Source organism: Phaethon lepturus, unplaced genomic scaffold (assembly GCF_000687285.1).
Source record: "Phaethon lepturus isolate BGI_N335 unplaced genomic scaffold, ASM68728v1 scaffold40239, whole genome shotgun sequence".
Taxonomy (NCBI): domain Eukaryota; kingdom Metazoa; phylum Chordata; class Aves; order Phaethontiformes; family Phaethontidae; genus Phaethon; species Phaethon lepturus.
In genome coordinates, this window is record NW_010564846.1 from 11,938 (window position 1) to 30,658 (window position 18,721).

Here is an 18,721-nt window from a genome sequence, read left to right on the forward strand (position 1 = left end):
GTGTCATGTTTTGCCTCCTCTCACAGGCAGATTAACCACTGACACTGGTTTTTCGCTGCACAATGCCTAGGCAAATGCTAGCTGCTTTGCCTGGAAGGTGCTTTGCACTTTGTTCTCTCTTGCTCTGGATGGCAGGCACCTCTTCAAGCAGCTCCTCTGAGCCTGGGGAACAGTTCATAGGCTCTTGGGCTGCAGGTAATCAAATTCAGCTACAGGAATTCAGCTCCCATCAAGGCAACAGGGTCAGGGTGGATTGCACAGATGGTTTCTCAGGGGCAAACTGAACCTCAGTGCTACCTCTGCTTACAGCCTACAGGTTCAAGAGAGATGACTTGTGATTACAGTTTAGGCTATAGCAGCATCAACTCATAGCACAGGGCATTTCATCCTCATGTCAGGCATTGTTCACCAAACACAGTATCAAGACAGACATCATTAGTGACTCCTGGGCAGTGAAGAAACTGGAAGGGTGGGATAGGTTATACTCAAGGAAAAGTACACCCTGTTGGAAACAGGAACACTCCACTTGCTTAGAGGATGCTTTCTAGACAAAAGAAGTCCCAAAAATCAATTGAATCCTCATCCCTTTCTAAAGTGGGCATCTGTTTTCCCTAAGCTAAAAGCAACCATAGCAAACTGTCATTGTCATCATCTCCCCAAAGCTGCCCCCACTGAAAGCCAGATGAGGCACAGCTAGAGCTAGAGACACTTGGCTGACTCCCTCTGCAAGGATGAGGCCATGATAGGCAGAGCAGGAAGAGGACAGAGCAAAGCAGGCAGCACAGTGCCAGACACCCACTTTGTCTAAAAAAAAAAGATGGAGTTGTGTTTTGGCCACTTAGCTAAGACAACACTAGTTTTGTGTCAAGGATGCAGAAACATAAGTTTCCCTGAGGGTGGCAGCATGAGTGAACAGATACCATTAGAAAGAAGGCTTAACTACAACAGGGCTGACAGGTAAAGCCTTCTCACTGCATGGAAATCTAGGAATACACATGCAGACCCCACTCTCTCATTCCCCAAGCAATGCTGATTACTATTCCTTATTCAAGATCAGCCACCACTTCTTTGGATTTGCCTGAACCTTCAGCAACCCAAGACTAACAACTCTCCAACCCCCTGCAAAGCCCCTAAGAGAACAGAGGCATGGACTGGAGCCCCCAGCTGTCTGCAGAAATGAGCAGCAGCAGCTTTTGGGGATTGTTAATGGACTGGGGTCAACTCTGGGGTGCCCAGTTTCATTCCTTTATGTTCTCCCCCCTCACAGGGCCCCTCACTCACATTTATTGACAATTAGCTTTTTGACCCTTGTTGGGGGTTCGTCTCACCCATGTGCTGCAGACAATTCACAGCTAGTGCATGTATTGACAGGTCAGTTATTGACCGGTCAGTTATTGACCCTTACATTTCTCAGTATTTGAGAATTCTTTTCTTTTTCCTCCTGCCATCCACCTTCATCATCCACTCCATGGCCTACCAGAGCTCAGAGAAGCAAGCACTGGAAAAAGATTAGAAGGCAGGCAAAATGTGGATTTTACACCTTGTACACAATCATACTGCCTTGAAAACTGATCCTCATGCCAGGCCTATCAGTCTGTCCTGTGGCAAATACAGTCATCACAGGCTCACTAAGACCCACACGGTCCTGTTTCAAAGTTTCTTCCCAGGCTCATACCCAACCTAATTTAACCTCTCCCCTCAGTCTCCCTTCAGAGACACAGAGACACATGATTTTCTGGGGAAGAGGTAGGAATTCGTTTCCTCATCCCAATTATTCTCTCCCCACCTTTCCCCATGAGGAATCTTGACACGAGAAGCCATCCCTCCCTCTGTGTGCCGAGGCAGCTGCATATTCCAGAAACCCCAATGCTGTACATGGGTTTGGAATTTTGAGATTTTGCCTGATCCGCACTGATCTCAACTAGTACCAAAGAGGTGTCAGGCAAGAGCCACTGCTATGCTCCCACCAGCTGTGGGACAAAAACCCTGAAGTTGTTGAGCAAATGCCAAACCATTACTGATTCTGTCACTTCTCTGAAGGGCTGGACATTGGACACTTCTAGGTCATTTCCCTGCCCAATATGCTTGCACAAGACAAAACCAGCCAAGTTGTATATTATGCAGGAGCAAAACTGACCTCGCTTTTAGGACACAGGTAGCAGTAGGAGCAGATTTGATGTGATGCTCTGACAGACTGAGGCATCTTGGTCAGGTCACTTATGGGAAACCAGGACACACTTACATTAACAGCAGTTCTCCCTCTCCCTTTTGACTATTTAGTTTGCAAACAAAGTGCCTTTTAATGCATGTATTAACCTATGTAGCACAAGGGGAATCCAAGCTCAACTGAGGCCCTTAAGCATGACTGCAATATTCAGAGATGCTCCAGCTCTGCGCAGCTTTCAAACGTTTTCGTTTCTAACATGCAAACACAGAAAGGAGAAATTGCTCTGGACAGCCTTGGACAGGATGTTAAAGAAAGCTCTAGCAGGCAGAAGACCAGAGGAAGGACAAGAAAAACTCCATAGAAAAGTCTAGTATCAGCACCACTAGTTAAAACCCTGCAGAAAGTGTGAGGCACATGGGAGAGGGACTACACTCATGATTTCTATCCTGGACCCAGGTTCTTTCCACATGCAGAGGGTTGCTCTCTCAGATGGAGAGCAGTGCACCAAGCAGCCAGGAGAACCATCTGCTAAACCAGGCAGTGTTTGCCCAGATTGCTATACATTACTATCATGTTAAATCCTCTAGTCTTTGGAACATGTAAAGCCAACTGCCGGCAGCAGTGGAAAGAAGGTGCATCCACTGTTGGAGGTTTTTTATTTGGGCATTTCTCATGCCTCTTCAGGTTATTTGCTGCCAGCAGACAGGCAATAAGACTGCCAAAATTGAGTACCAGCATTTCTGCCTTCCTCTTCATTAGTACACGATTTAATGAAGGAGCATCTTACCACTCCACGCAAGGTTGGAGGTATCAGGCCACAGTAGACAGGGATAAAGGTGCTGCAGACACAAGCCTGAGGGAAAGAGAGATCCAAAATGTAAAAAGCAGATCAAAGCCTACTGAACGTATTACTCTTCTCAGAACACCACACTGGCACGTGCTGACAGTTATACACCATTACTACGGCCATTTGGAGACCAAGGCAAAACAAAACAAGGCAGTTCCTGCCTAGCCCTCCACAGCAAGTTTCTGTCTACCTGGATCAGCTCCTCCTTGGAATTGAAGTCTGACAGTATCACGTTTTCTCCATCAGAGACCCGTGTCAGGGAAATACCCAAACGTCCTGCTGCAACCTCATGCCCATTCTCTGGCACAGTCTTGGACAGGCAGATCCGAATGATCTTCACCAAGTTGAAAGATGGGTGGAGTGGGCCCAAGAACCTCTTCCGGGCTTCTTTTGATACTCGAATAATGCTGGCGCCAGCCTCACCTGCAACAAGAAAAATGCACCATGAAATCCTAGCAAAACCAGCCTTCTCCTTTACAAAACAATGCATAGAAAAGCCTAATTCACAGCTTTTCTCAGAAGTTTCTCCCCACTGTCTGATATAACTCAAGCAAGAGGCTATTATGGGCAGTATTATAGAAGTCACCCAAGTTTGCTATCTTGGCCTTCAAAGAGCTACCCTCATCTTACATATGTTTTATAAAGTCAAGGAAGACGACATGCATCTGGCTAAGGCCTCACACTTTTTCAGTAGATCCTGTTTCACTGGCCAGGGCAGGGCTGGTGAAAACACAGACTAACAAAGAAAACAAGGAAGATGCCTTAACAGCTTTGAACTTATAGCTAAATCCATTTCAAGACATCTTCTATTAAAACTCTTCTAGTAAGTATCATCTTTTTTCTGACATGAGAAAGTCATCTGCCTGTAAGCAGAAGTGCCACTAAATAGGAATGTCAGTGCTTTCCAGGTAAGCTATCCCAGCTTTGCTGTGAATGTCAGTCACATCTCAGGCAAGCAAGATAGACACTATGCTCCATTAGGGAATTGGTAACTTAGTGCCACCTGCAGTGTCTTTAGTGTCCTATCCCTTCCATGTCCAATTCCACAGCACTGAACTAGGCCCTGATGGCAAGCAGGGCTCACAAAGGCATGTATGCTTTACCCTTTCACACAGTGACCCAGCTGGGTTTGAAGAAGAGGAGACATTGCATCCACACAAAAGGGAAGGCATCTGCTAAGCCTATTATCTCACAGTCACTAGGAACCCAATCTGGCAAGAGCATCAGGGCTCTGCAGTAGGAAAGGAGGGATGGGAGAAAACAAAACAAAAACATCAACCCAAGCCAAACCCTCAGCATCTAGCATACTGCCCTTTGCACACACACTGACTGCTGCTTCCACATGCATCTCCCAGCCGTGGTGACATAAAAGACAACAGTTCCTCTGAGTATCAGGCAATCACTGTACTCCCAGGGACACTGGGAATATACATGCCAGAAGAATTAAAGAAACCAGGAGAAAAAGAGATGTGCTTTCACAAATCAAGACTTCTCTCCAATCAAACTGAAGTTCATTTCCTGAAGAAAGATGAAGGACTATCAACTCAAGCCAACTGGAAGTCCCTCTGTTTTGCTTTCCCACCCAGTCTTGCAATTGCAGAAAGGAGGCAGCAGAATGAAAGAACCCAAGTTAGATGCTAGTTAATCAATACAATAGAGATAAGAGCAACAACACCCTCAATGCTGTATTGACACATCCCACTCTTTTGCAATACACTTGTGCCAGCAACATGTTTTCCATCTACACAGCCTGGAAATGTGATTCTGTGCTTAGGAAACCCATCAACACCAGTAGCTCAAGCACACAGAACTGGACCCTTGAACATGACCAGAGACTCTGGGGTCAGGATTTTAGGCACTGTGAGGTAGCAACTTAGTAGAAAACCCAAGTTCCCCCCTCTCAAGCAATTTTTAGCACTATAATCCCAGCCTTTTGCTCTGTCCTAGAGCAATGTTTAGCAGTCTAATTCTGATCTCACTTACTCAATTAGCAGTAAGCCACTGAGCCCAGCCTGTTCAAGATAGTAGCCACATGGTTCAACATCCTTCCCAACATGAAGGAAGTCAGCCTCACAGAAATTACATTTTATCAGCACCATGACATTAGCACTCTTAACACTCCCTAAGACGCCTTCACATCTGACAAGAGGAGAAGACACACAGAATCTGCAGCAGAATCAAAAACTGAATGAATCCCAGGCAAGGACCTTGGCCACATGACCCCAGGAAACTCCACTGCACTGAATGCACTGCAGAGAGTTGCTGGCTTAGCTGAAAAACCCACTGGGAGAGTGGGTGTTGAGTGTGCAGCTGTGGGGAGACACCCTGTGTGCAAAGGCCAAGAGACGGTGCTTAACAAATGATGCTTTCAGATTTGGCATCTCAGTGTGCAGAAAGATTTGATAGCAATACTGAAAACTGCAATTAAATTGAGCTTATTACTGTTTGAGCTAAAACATGAGCTAGCAGTTGCTTAAGAAAAACAAAACAGCAAAGACCCAACTGTGCCAGGAAACAGGCTGAGCAGAGACTTCAGTTGCAGCTGCCTGCTCTATCACCATTTCACAGCCAAGTGAGGCAAAGGGACAGAAAAGAACAGAGAACAAAATAAGAACTCTTGCTAATTAGCAATTTCATTCTTTGAATACTTTCTGGACATTTGGGTTTTTGGGGGGTGGTTGTTTGTTTTGTACACATGTACATACATGCATACACACAGGAGCTTCTGAGGTATTTCAATTTAAGGGCAGCTGTGATTCTTTTGGACTTGCTGGCTCACTTGCACCAAAGCTGAGTGCAGAATGGCTCTGTGGGAAGAGATGGGCACAGGGTGATCTGCAGCACCACCAGCTTTCCTGGAAATAAGGCTAGCTGAGAGTTCAGCCAAAGGAGCCAGGTTTACATAGCTAGATCCATGAGAGATGACAAAGCCTCTTGGAAAAATATTTGGGAAGAGAGAGGTGAGAGTGTTTTGATCATGTTACTACCAGAAGAGCTATTCCAGGAAAACCAGCTCAAATTCTGCTCACAGCCTGCCAGAGGGAACAGCTGAATGAGAGATGGTCAAGAGAGACGAGTCCTACAGGGGTCAGCCACAAGCTGTCAATTATTATTGGGACTAGTCCAGTGCCAATTCCAGTCCACAGAAAAGTTTCCCATGTCTTTTGATGTATCTGGTGACTCAGGACACAGGGTCACATGAAAAAGCTAAAGTAAATTCCTCTTCCCTTACCAAGGTACATACCAAGGGCCAGAGACAATCCCTAATAGTTGGTGTTGATTGCTGGGAAAACATTTAATTCTTATCCCACCAACCAATTCTTTCAATACTTCTCCCTATACAAATTTACTAAGCCAATATTCCTCTAAAAATTATATTAGTATACGTGGAATATTCCATTCTCAATAGAAAAGCCATATCCCCCGTCTTCCCTGCCCCCACCACTGCCCCAGTGGGTGTTGTTATACATGAGCTTGAGTACTGCAGGGCCATCATCCTTATCTGAATTTCAGTTGTGATGACGCAAAGGAGCGTCAGACAGTTGTGTCCTGAAACACCCCAACATGTCCCTTGCAAGACAAGGGAGGCCAGCTGTTCCACCTCTGCTGGTTCATCCTGTGATCGTTCTGCAGCATCTACAAGGGACAAGTTACTGTTACCTGTGGCAAAAGACATGAAGGCAGCTGCTAGTTCGCATTCCATTTTCAAGCTACGTCGAGCCAGCTTCACATTAGTTTTGACATAGCAAGATCATTCCCATAAATAACTGGCTTTCACCCCACCAGCCATGCTTGACTCCAAAATAACCCAGTGTCTAAGTCTCTATTGCCTTGCATTCTTGGGCACAAGTTGCTCACCACAACATATAAGTATATTTTAAAAAGCCTAGGACAAGATACAGGTCACCCATTCCCAAGAGAAGCAAGAAGAGAGAAGATAGAGAGCTACTGTAAGGAGAGCTCAAAGGAACTAAGGCCCATCACAGGCTTCATCACCTTTTACTCAGAAGGCACATTCCCCTAAGCTACCCTTCTCTAACCTGAAAAGCATTCAAGCACCATGTGCTAATTATAACTGTATACAAACACCTCCAGCCACAGCAGCCTGCTACTCCTCTGTGTCTGGAAAAGGAGAAGAGCTGAAGATCAATTACCTAAAACAGATGTTAGCTGGGCAGCTGGGAAGACCCTTAGCTTCAGCTACCAGTTCTGAGAGGCAAGTGGGGAAGAAGGATCTCTTCAGATCCACATCTTCAGCAGCAGGGCTTTTGTACCAAGGTCATCACGATGCTCAGCTGTTGACATTAGACCACACTGATATCCATTTGCCAGCCAGCAAAAGGACAGTTGACCCAGAAAGTATTTCAAGTGGGGGAAAAAAACCCCACACCCTAGGACACAAGCAAAAATAGGAGCAGAGCAGGCTGAAGAGGGAGAGGAGCATTCTGGACATTCCATCCAGCAGCTCCTGTGACTGCAGCTCACCCATGATACTGCAGCTCCCTCTGGAAGGGCTCCACATCGGCACAAAGATCACGCTCTGTGCCAGGGACATTCCTGCTCCCTGGTTAGTGCAGCAGTAAACAGGATGCAAGCTTAAAGGAAAGGCTCTCCAACAGGGATGGAGAACAGAGGATGGCACAGACAGTGGATGGATGTAGGGATAGCATCTCCTGTCCCTCCTGGTAGAAGGCACACACAGAGAGGTCACACCCTAGACTGCAGATGCTGCCCCTCACCTGGACTAATGGAGCAGGCAGGGAACTGTGCAGGTCCCTGCTAAACCTGCTTCTCATTCACCACCAACAAGAATTCAAATGGACTCCTTCCTACACATCAGCAACACGCAAGGCACCACTCCTCTCTCCTCAGTCCCATTACCCAGCTAAGGCTCCAGACTGGCCAGACACACTGATATCAAAAGTTTCAAAAGGAAGCCAGTAAGCACAAGGAAGTGCAGGTGCTTTTGACATTCCTCCAGCACCTGGAAAGCCCAATGCCTTGTTAGTTTGGGATCGCATGACCAAACTATTTTGACTGCAAGGTTTTCAGGACAGGAGCCAGCTCCTATGTACCAGGGACCTCATTCTGGAACTGCTTAAGTTCTGCTTAGCTATCTGTTGGAGTAATGTTTGTGTGATGCTCAGCACAGATGCTTCCTGCAAGAGTCCCCACCTACAATCTTCACACTTTGCTTTCAATTCAGATAGTTGCTGAGCATCACTGGAGTTCTCATATTTCCCGTTGGTAGATCCCAGTCCAAGCTTGAATTTAGGAATGAGTCAGAAGGAATTTACGAGCATGATCACCCTCAAGGTGAATTTAGCTTGGTCGCCCATCTCTTTCTGTTGCAGCTGTTCCTGTACCTCATCCATGGAAGAGCTAAAAGCCAGTCTCAAATGATGAGCATGGGTTTCAGGAGAGCTGTCGCATATTCTTCCTGAGCACAAATCCCCAAGCTGCTCTAGCTCAGCACACACAGCTCCTGCACCTGCCTCTTCTCTGAATACCAAGAGCAATATGCATGCTTTTCCTGCTCAACCTCTCCCAGGACATGATACAGTCCTAATAATAACACAGTCCTGTCACCAGCCCAAAAACATAAAGCCGTAAACAAGAGGCACCAAAACAAAAGTTTGCAAGCTGACATCTAGAAAATAATTAACAGAAAACTATTGGATGTTTCCTCACAGATAGCTCAGACTGCCAGAAAGTGCCAGTTCATTCACCCCAAGGAGCAGTGCATAGCAACACACTGGTGATCCAAGGACAACCCCAATTCTTGTGGGCAGTGACCTCAGTTTGTGAAAGATCCCACTGCTTGGCTGGACTTCTGTTCCTCTTCTCACACTCACACTGAAGCAAGCTGGTTTCCACTCATTGTCCCAAGAGAGCAAGAACCAGACAGACCGTCAGCTGAGCTAAGCTGAACAAAGGCCAACTTGTGCCAAATGAGAACCTAACCCAAGATGTTCTCTGACTGTGTATCAGTGAGGCCGGATGGGTGTCAAAGGGGGGCCCAAGGACAAATTTGTTCCAGCAGGAGATAAAGCAAGAGCAATGTCTTATGATCTGCCCTTGTAAGACATTTTCAGGTGATAGGTGTACCTCACAGCTGGTGACAGCTCTTTAGTTTCAGTGTGAAATCCTAGACAGATGAGTAAAAGTATTGGATGTAGAAAGGATATCTATCCCTCACTTGCCACAATTTGTAGAACTACCACTATTTAACACAAATTAAATACACCCATTTTAAAATATTTGAGGCTGGGGGGTAGCAGCTAGCAGTGGAGCCTCTAAAGGCACCAATTCTTTTCACATCTGTACACATCTTCCTGTAAGCCAGTCATATTGAGAAATGCCATGTACCAAAACAAGCTGTTCTTCTGGGACTTCCCTAATTTTTGTTGTTCTGAGGTATATTTTATTTATTTTAATGTTTTCGCTCAATCCTTCTCACCTACTATTTTGCCATCAGATAAGAAACAGCTCCACTGACTTGGCTCCAGGTAAGAGATACAGGAAGGAAGCTTTTCTTTTTTTTGGCAATACATAGGTAGCAAACACAACTACCCCTACAACACACACCCACTCAGTCTGCAGACAGCTCTACTGCTTTGACCAGTTCCCTGTGGCAGGTAACCCTTCTCATCAGGGGCTCTGATTTAACAGGCAGAGATTTAACCCAAGCTCAACAAGCAAATGATTTTGCAAAGGAGATTTTTAGAAAGCCTGGCCACCTGCTGCAAATAATGGTCTTTCTCCCACTTTGCTCAAGAGTGAGAGGCACTGATACATACCCTATCAGAGTAACTCCTAGCAAACCCTATCAGACTATGGTAAGCAACACCTGTTCTGGCCTTACAGGTGGGGCACTGGAAACACCAAGAGGAAGAGACAGCTTTTCAAGTAGGGCCAGCTCTCACACCCAGAGGCAGATGCTGAAGGAAGGGCTTAGCTCACAACACTTTCTGCCTCAGATTCTCAGCACTCAGCATTGCGAAGTCTAGACACAAACAGCGCCAAGACACAGCCCGCAGGAGGAGGGCTAAGTAAATACAGATCACCTGCAACTGCTTCAGAGCCAGAAGCCTCCCTCTCATTAACATTTGTCCCCAAGATGTTTACTTTTCTATTTCAAGTAAAATTTGGGAAAAAGCTGTTGGTCACTATATATTCAAATAAAGCCAAAACAAAAGGAGCCATTTTCCCCCTTTGAGCCAAGAGATGGTTATTTTGTGCGCTCTGGATACCAGTTAACAGATGAATCAGAACTCTTGCCACGTCCTGGATGTAGGGAGCATAAAAAGAAGATTTGCTTTTAAGTTGCCCCTGCTTCTTCCTCTTGCACAAAGCAGTTCACCAGGCATTCCACAGTGACTGTTGCCTGCCTGCCTGTCCAACCCTGGTACCTACAGGGCAAGACCCTCACACAAGCCAAAGTGCAGATGCACAATTCATACCTCATCTCACCTTAAGGCACATTGCTCTGCTTTATACAGAAGTAAAAAGGCTTTGGGAGAATGGGCACAAGAACTGCCAGGGTTGATTCTGTCTCTAAGCTAAACCTTTGCACTGTACTTAATGTAGTGTTGGCACACCAAAGCTTCACCAGGCAACGATGTTCTGCAAGCTGAGACCAGCTTTGTTTCTGCAGCCAGAACTGGAGCATTTACTCTTGCAACACAAATCAGAGAACAGTGCAGCTGCTACTGTGAAACAATCAATAGTAAGGCCAAGAGGCAGCTCAGTTCAGGCAGGCAGCCAGGATCATTCTGTCACAACCACAACAGCAATCCCCACTAGCCTAATCTTTCTCCACTGTAATTCCCTAATACGAGGCTTAATGCTACATTTCTGTTCATTGCATTAGAGAGAAATTAAATGGTATAACAGCACATGGAAAGGAAAAGTTGCTCAGGACTGTAGGCAAGCTGTACTGAACTTGTCCTCATCCGTCCATCAATCCCTGTCAATGCTACAGTACAACCCAAACTGCATGGGGTGACAAGAAAGGAGGATTCACAGAGTAAGAGAAGGTGCAGCTCAGACCCCTGCTGCTCACTCTGAGCCAGAGCAATGCTGGGTTTTGGGTCACTTTTTAAAAGGAAGTACTCAGTGAGAAGAAGCTAGTGCAGGGGAGAAACAGACCTAAAAACATGCTGTAATAATGCAAAATTGCCTTTTTCCTCTGCCCTGCATAGAGGCAGAAGTGGAACCACATCAAACTCTTGCTTTATTCATCCAAGTGAAAACCACTAACACAAAGCCTCCAGTGGCTGTTATTCTGAACAAGAACGGGTGCAGAAGGATCAAGTCCCACCCACACACAGTGTTACGCACACCCTCTCCATACTCATTTCTCAGGGTTGGTTTGCGGGATGGCAGCACACACCTAGAGGAAGAGCAGTTTCCACTTCACAGTCAAGGTATCACTAGAGATAGGATGCTTTGGAAGAAGAGAAACTAGTGCTGCAGGACAGCAGATACCTTTACCAGGCACCTGCATTGCAGATTGATGAAGACAAAGTGGAGTGATCAGTCATCATTTCTGCTTCCAGAACCTAAAGAATTAACTGCCACGCCAGCATCACTTCAGTTTTATCACACACTAGCCATTACCCTCAGCTGTCTCACCAACACCAAAGCAAGGCCCACACACAGCTTGTGGTGGTTTTCAGTCTAACACCTGCTAAATGCTTTCCTGCATGCTTGCAGGCAGTGATTGTCTTGCATTCACCAGAGATCTTACAAGACATGACTAGCTCTGTCATGCAGAAAAGGGCAGCCCGTCTTCCTTCTCCCCTGTCCTTTCTTCACTGTACACTCGCATGGCTGCTACAGCACTGACTCACCTGGGCACAGAATAAAAGTAACAGCTCTGCAGTCCTCCACTGGCCCTCAGCCTGCATCATGCCCAACTCCCTCATGCCTGCACAGCCTCGCTCCAACCCATGCCAAGCACTTCCCATGCACCTGTGAGCACACTGTTTTGCTGTGCCTGCTTTGCCCTTCCAGCTCACACAGGCATGTTAAGCATCACCTTACACCCCTGAACTCTTCCCCACTAGCCATGGCATGAGCAGAGCCTGCTACCAGCAAGGAACCAAGAATTAGAAGCTTTGTTCCAAAGCAGTCCTCAGAAGAGACATGGCCATTTTGTTCTAGAAGGAATCTCATTTATGATGAAGCTTATTTGGGAAGCATCATTAGTCAGACTGCAAGGCAGGCTGCATTCCTTGGGAGCTATGACACAAGAATATCTGAAGACTGACATTACCTTTATTCCATGACATCAGCAGAAGTCCCCCACCCACAACTCCCAAGCATCAAGATGATTTGGGTTCTGAAAGCAGCCACATAAGCAGGACAGGAGCTGCTCAGAGGGTTGCACAGACCCCTGCAAGGGAAAAAGCCCCTGCTCAAACCTTCCTGCAAGGCTGAGCAGTGGACAAGCAAGGAGAGCAGCAAGACAGATGTATCAATGTCCACCTGAAGCTCACACAGAGGACAAACTCTTCTGTGTGCAGAAATATGGCTAGTAGTTAAATGATTAGTTTGTTCCCATAAATAAGTTTTTACCAATCCCACTATATAAAAACACTGGGCTAGGTAAGTCAGTGTAACTCCCCCTGTGCTGACAGCCCACTCTGAAACATGGCTCTAACTTTCTCCATGTATGACAGAACCATGGCAGCCTGAATGCACACCCTGCCTCCCATCTCCCATGCTCCACTGGAATAACTTTCTTGCCAGGTCAAGCCCTGAATCAGCAGTGTTCAGTGAAGCTGGCAAGAGCAGCTCTTGTAATTAACATATGTAAAGTGCTCCCTGATTCATTTACACCCGCAGATGCCACCTCCTCTACTTCAGGATGCTAAACTAGACAATCCACAGGAATGGCAGCTTAGAGACACTGCCAAAGCCTCCAATGACCATATACAGGCTCCCTCGACTCCCAGATTCTTGAAGGCATATCCTGACTTTCACCTCAAGTCCCAGGAACACTTAGCAGAAAGAAAGAGGCCAAGTATTAGAGCTGGGCTACAGAAGTGTGGAAGTGCAGAGGATTCAATGGGAAAGTGGTGGCCAGTTTGGAATACAGCCAGCAGCAGGGTTTGCCCTGTGAAGAGCAAGGTGGATGGACAGGAATCACGTGCTCACACTACTCTGAGTAGGAGATTTCTGAGCTCTTGCAAAGGCAAAAATTCCAAAGCCTGAAATTAGGACATTTGTCCATTCCAGCTCTAGTAAGAAGGAATGATGATCAAATTATCATTTCTCTGGCCCTTGCATGGTCCTCTTTAACTACAGTATCAAGCAAGCACGGCAAAGTTGAAAATCCTCTCCAGCGAGGCCAGTGAACATTTCATCCCTGCTTCATGGAAGGCACAGAGGGAAACATGGAGAAGCCCAGAGTGAGCAGGGGGCTAGCATCAGAGCACAGTTGCTCCCAAGCCCGCTGCACTGGAAGGCAGTGCAGCCCTCTGACAGACAGGAAACAAACACCATCACCTACTGGACATGCAGGCAGAGCTGCTGTAACCACTACAGCAGCAGGCGTTTGTAACTGGAAGACAGAGCCAGGAACCTGAGGAAGCTTTTTGATTTATCAGGACTAAACTTAAATTTCAAACATAATCAATAACCGGAAATAGGACCCTGAAGAACACAGGACAGCTCATACCTTATAGGGCAGACCTGCAGGTGCCTGAAGAGTTTTGGGAGATAAGAGACAGAAAGAGGTGGAACAGCCTGAACATGCTACAAGTCCAAGAGAGATGCTGAATTATGGGTCACAAGAATGACCATGCAAGGACCACTTGTGCTGTTGCCACTGACAGGGCACAGCTATTGCTGCAGCTAACAGAGCAAGGCTGGGCACCAAGCTGCTCTGCACACCTACTGTCTCTGTGAGGTGACAAAAGAATAAACACATGCATTGCTATGACTATGTTTTTTGCCAAAAGCGGCTCCTTGGCTTCCCTTGCACTCATCCAATGAGATGCCTGCAAGAGCACCTTTCCTCATGGGAACTTCCTTATTAGAGCCAGGCAGACAGCAGGAACAAGTTCCTTCCCTCCCAGCAAAAGGTACTGCAGGGTGCCCTGGCTGCTTGGCTGTCAGCTTACTCATCTGGAATCCTGAGCCTGCAGCCCTGTGACCACTGATGGCACTGATCCAAGCACAGCAGCTTCTCCACCAAGCCAGTGAGCATTTCTGACTGTTCAGCACAGAACACACCCCTTGCACACACCCCTGCCACCCCACCCCCCATCTTCTAACAGAGAAAGCAGCAGCAGCTTTACTGCTTCCAGGGAGAGCCTGGAGGTTCCCCATGAATTATGTCCACATTTCCACATTGTGTACACAGAGATGCCTCTCCTTCCATTGACTGGGTTGGAGCTGCAGAGCTCAAGTTTTTGCCCAGCTAGGGCCTTTGCAGGAGATACAAATGACAATCTCCTGTGCAGGGAGGGACTTGAGTTTTGAGATGCCACAGATGCTATGAAGCTTTCCTTCATGTACTTGAGGAGATCTACAGATCTCTTCACACAGCCACGCAGGACAGCATCACATACACTTCCCCTAGGATAAGCTTCACGATTCATGCTCTGGCCAGCATAGACTGACATTGCTCTGAGGACTCCATAGAAACTAAGCTGATTTACTTCCCCCTCTCAATCTGGGATTTGGTGTTAGACTCCACACACAGACAGAAAATAACCTCCGTGAACAATCCTTAAGCTTTTGCATGAACATAATCAAATTTCAGGAGCACAACATTGAAAATGCTGCTACCATTCATCATCTAAATTACAAAAGGTAAAAGAAAGTTGGTTGGTTTGGGGTTTTTTCCTCCTGCTACCCAATGGAAAAAGTCTCTACAGTTCAGTAGCGTATTTCCTGGTGGTCACATGGTGACAGCTGACAAGCAAACCTGAATGTCAAATAACTTGTTACTTCATCTCAGGTCAAGCCTGGGTAAACAACCCAGGAATTGCTCTCCAAAGAACACCCTAAACAACACTGCTCAATCTAGTGGATATATGGTCTCCCTTCTGTATTCTTAGTACTAGAAGCATCCCTCAGCTTGCTTTACAATTTTCTGCTGGCATTGTCATGCTTTACAAAAACAGCTAACTCCTACAGATGGGGAGTTGATAGCCAGCTTTGCCTCTGACAGCAGAACCCTCCTCTTCCACCCAAAAAAAGGCAGCAGTTCAGCAGTTCCAATCCACCCTCAGATGAGAGCTGTATAGGACAATAGTCACATGCTACACAGACAATTGAGACGCTGTTGGTTAACTCTGAGTCACAAGCACAGTCCAGGACCTTAGCATAAGCTCAAAACCAGCTTTCCAGTGATTACAGGTTCACATCCCATCATTCATCCAGGCTGCTATGCTTCGAAAGCAGGCACACCAAATCCCATACAGCTCAGAGTGAGATGATTAAAGATCCTTAACAAAAATATAACCCCTATTCTGTATCAAAGATTTAAGAATCCAACAGTGGCTGCATTTTAGCGTTACTCGTGACTGAAAAAAAGGAGTCTTGTCACATCACAAAAGCCAGTTTTACTCATCCAGGCCCAGTGACTTAAGGATTTTTTTCAGACAGGTAAGCATCCTCTGAGCTCCAGGCCTAGAGTTGGCGAAAAGCTGTAGAATTTGAGGTACACGTAAGAAAGAGACTGCAAAGCCAGCACAAAAGGATTGCTCAGTTGCTTTGCATATAAAGGTGCATTTCCTGGTGTGTTGGACTCCAACAGCCCAAAGACACAGACATGACAGAAGCCCATTTTCTAGAAAACCCTCAGGACAAGAAGTGATTCACATTACAACACTGCAGTATGCACAATCAAGTAACCTGTAAACATGCGAGACTTTGCCCAATGCACCTTGATAGCCACAAAGATTATTCTCGTCGAAAAACAGCAATGCTTTTTCATGCCAGTGAACAGAAGAACCTGAAAGCTGGAGAGCGCCTTTCAGATGTGGGACAATTATGACTGTTGTAGCACTGGAAAATAAAACGAAGATCCCTACAACTTAATAGTAAAGTGCTTAAGAGCTCGGCGAGGTCATATCAGACCGTAAATACCTTCTGGCCTCTTATTTAGAAATAAGGTCCTCTGTTTAGCTAATATGGATGTCCAATGTTGTTTTATTTGGTATTCTCAAATCCACCTTTGAAGTCCATAGTGAGGTCTCAAGGCTGCAGATCATTTGGTCAGGGCTTTCAGTTCAGTGTTAGCCCACAGCAAAGCCTTGCTGCCATATACAAATGATGACAGCATGGTCTTAATTCAGGGAGAAGGCAGAACCAGCTCAGAGGCAAGCTGAACAGATGCAAAAGCCAGAAGGAAAAAGTTGGAAAAGAAACCACTAAGTGGTATCTTACACTCTGAAATCCAGGAAAATTTCTGTTCTCTCTGATCAGGGTCTCAAAAGATCGGAACTAAAGAAAACCCCAAAGGAAGAGGTTTTTCCCCTCCTTCCCAGGAAGTGTTTATTTTTGCACAGTAGTCTCTCATTGAGTTCAGAGCCAAGTACAGATGCATGAAGGCACTAACCTTATCTACACACAGGCAAATAAACAAGGCTTCTGCAAAATTCCCCTCTGCTTGTCACCCATCAAGAGACACTATATAACATTCCAATTTGGTGGACAGGGCAACAGACACTGCAGGGTTGCAGTTGCCATAAGCTTCAAAGCCCACCGGCTATTACACCTACTCTGACAGAAACCAGCTACACAGCAAACACAGGTACTTGAGATCCTACAACAGCCTGTACTAGGACAAACTGCTCTCCTAGTACAGGCTGCAGCTGTACTTTCTGCCCAATTCCCTTCTTCCCTATGATTTCATTCTAACCCCTGGACCTCAACCTAGAATCTGCACTGTCAGGAGGGTTTATGACAGGGACAAAGTGCAGCGATACCATGCCCCAATCAAGCACCCCATTTGCTTTTACTTTCAGAAGTCAGCTCTGTTGCCTTAGAACTGCTCTCTACCTAATATATATACCAGCCACAAAGGCAGGTTCAAAAGAAACTATCCTAGAGAAGTCAAACTTAAGACAAAATTTGAATACCCAAGACCCAAGCCTTGGCTGGCTTTAAGCAGCATGGTTCGGCCTTTCAGGAGGTAGGTGAATGCTGCCCCTAACTCAGTCCTCTTTATCACGCCTCCCCTTGTGGGAAAACCTATTCTAATCCTGACTCACAGAAAGCTCTCTATGAGGCTGGGTAACTCCGCAAGCGCAATGCCTAAGCACGTCATGAATGCTCTGGACATCTAAATAGCAAGAACAAAGTAGACATGACAACAGACTTGCTCAGCACTATAATGGCATCTGAGCAAGGCAAAAGATTTGGGCACTACCACCAACCTGTCTCATGTTTGTGCCACCCTCTGAATAGCACATGGACTACTCGGGGAACTAACTGGGCAGCCACCTCTTCAACAGAAGCAACAGCAATTAAAGCAACACAATCCCTGGCAGCTATCAGCAAATGGGTCCCTGCAGGAGGGATTAAAGAAGACCTTCTCCCTTGTCCATGATAAAAGCTGGCACCATGGCATGACTACAGCCTTTGAGATCCCAGATTGGGTTTTGAACAGTTGGCAGGAGCCTCCCATCAAGCTCCAGAAGCAACGGTTATACTTCCTTGGGCATTTCTGTAAACAAAATGCTAAGGAGAGGAAAACTTCAAACCTAACTACATAGAAAAAGCTAACTTTTGCTGCATGACAGCTACATCTCAAAACTCTTACCTGTCCCCAAAGAACAGGGAGTGCCTTGGAAAGACACCTGTGATCAAGGTGAGAGAAGTTCAAGCAGTAAACAGCCGTGGTTTCACTTGACTTTAGGAGAGGTTCGTAATTCTCTGAGACTAAACAGACATATCTGATTGTCTCACACCACATGCCCCTTTCAAGTTTAAGATCCTTTTCTGCACTTATTCTCAGAATGAAAGCTTCCAAGTCCAGACTCTAGCACGTGGTTGTTGACATTCCCCCATATGCAAAACAGCTGAACTTCAAAACAGCAAAATAACAGGAGGCACCCCACACCATTCTCTTCAGCTGTTCCCTAGACATACCTTAAGCAGGGACAGACTACATTGTGCACCTGCTTCAGAGATTACTTTTTAAGGTTTATTCTGTAACTTCAAAGCAGAGACAATATCTAGCTAAACTGGAGATCTAGCTCTTGCAGAGAGCAAGAAAATTCCCCAGTGCCCTACACCCCCATGAATAACCCTCTTCCAGAAATAAAGATGCTCAGACAGAATAAAGCGAGATTTCCTAGTTACCTGACAATGCTGTTCAACTCTAATCCATATACGCAACACACTGCTTGACGTCTCCATCTCCAGCTGCTTCACCTCCCATTCGCAGCCACTAAGAGCTGGTGCCCACATGGTGAAAGCCGGCTCCTCTCCAACAGCCCTACATTCAAACAAGCCAAACCCAAGAACCGGGCCCTCACAAGTCCGCGTTACTGTGGTGGTGGTCAAAACCAAGACTTATCATCATCAGGGGCCTTCCTGACATGTGCTGCTAGTCCCCTCTGGGGGGCACAGCAGCAGCCACCCACTCTCCATTCCACGGGGGCCAGATGTCCATTTCAGATGGGTGCTTCACCGCCTTACAGGGCTGAGGTGCCTCTGACACCCCCTTGGGCCTCAGCTTG

At 46.3% G+C, this 18,721-nt stretch overlaps 1 protein-coding gene across 1 annotated transcript in view; it reads right to left on the reverse strand.

Moving 5' to 3' along the window:
• Positions 1 to 18,449, reverse strand: part of LOC104626945 (patatin-like phospholipase domain-containing protein 2) — a 24,832-nt gene extending 6,383 nt beyond the window's left edge. The window contains exons 1-3 of the mRNA XM_010294996.1: positions 18,342 to 18,449; positions 3,205 to 3,486; positions 2,955 to 3,020 (exon numbers count right to left, since the gene is read on the reverse strand). Coding sequence (XP_010293298.1) covers positions 2,955 to 3,020; positions 3,205 to 3,486; positions 18,342 to 18,449 — 456 coding nt within the window. The remainder of the gene's footprint in view (positions 1 to 2,954; positions 3,021 to 3,204; positions 3,487 to 18,341) is intronic.
• Between the last annotated feature and the right edge of the window lie 272 nt (positions 18,450 to 18,721).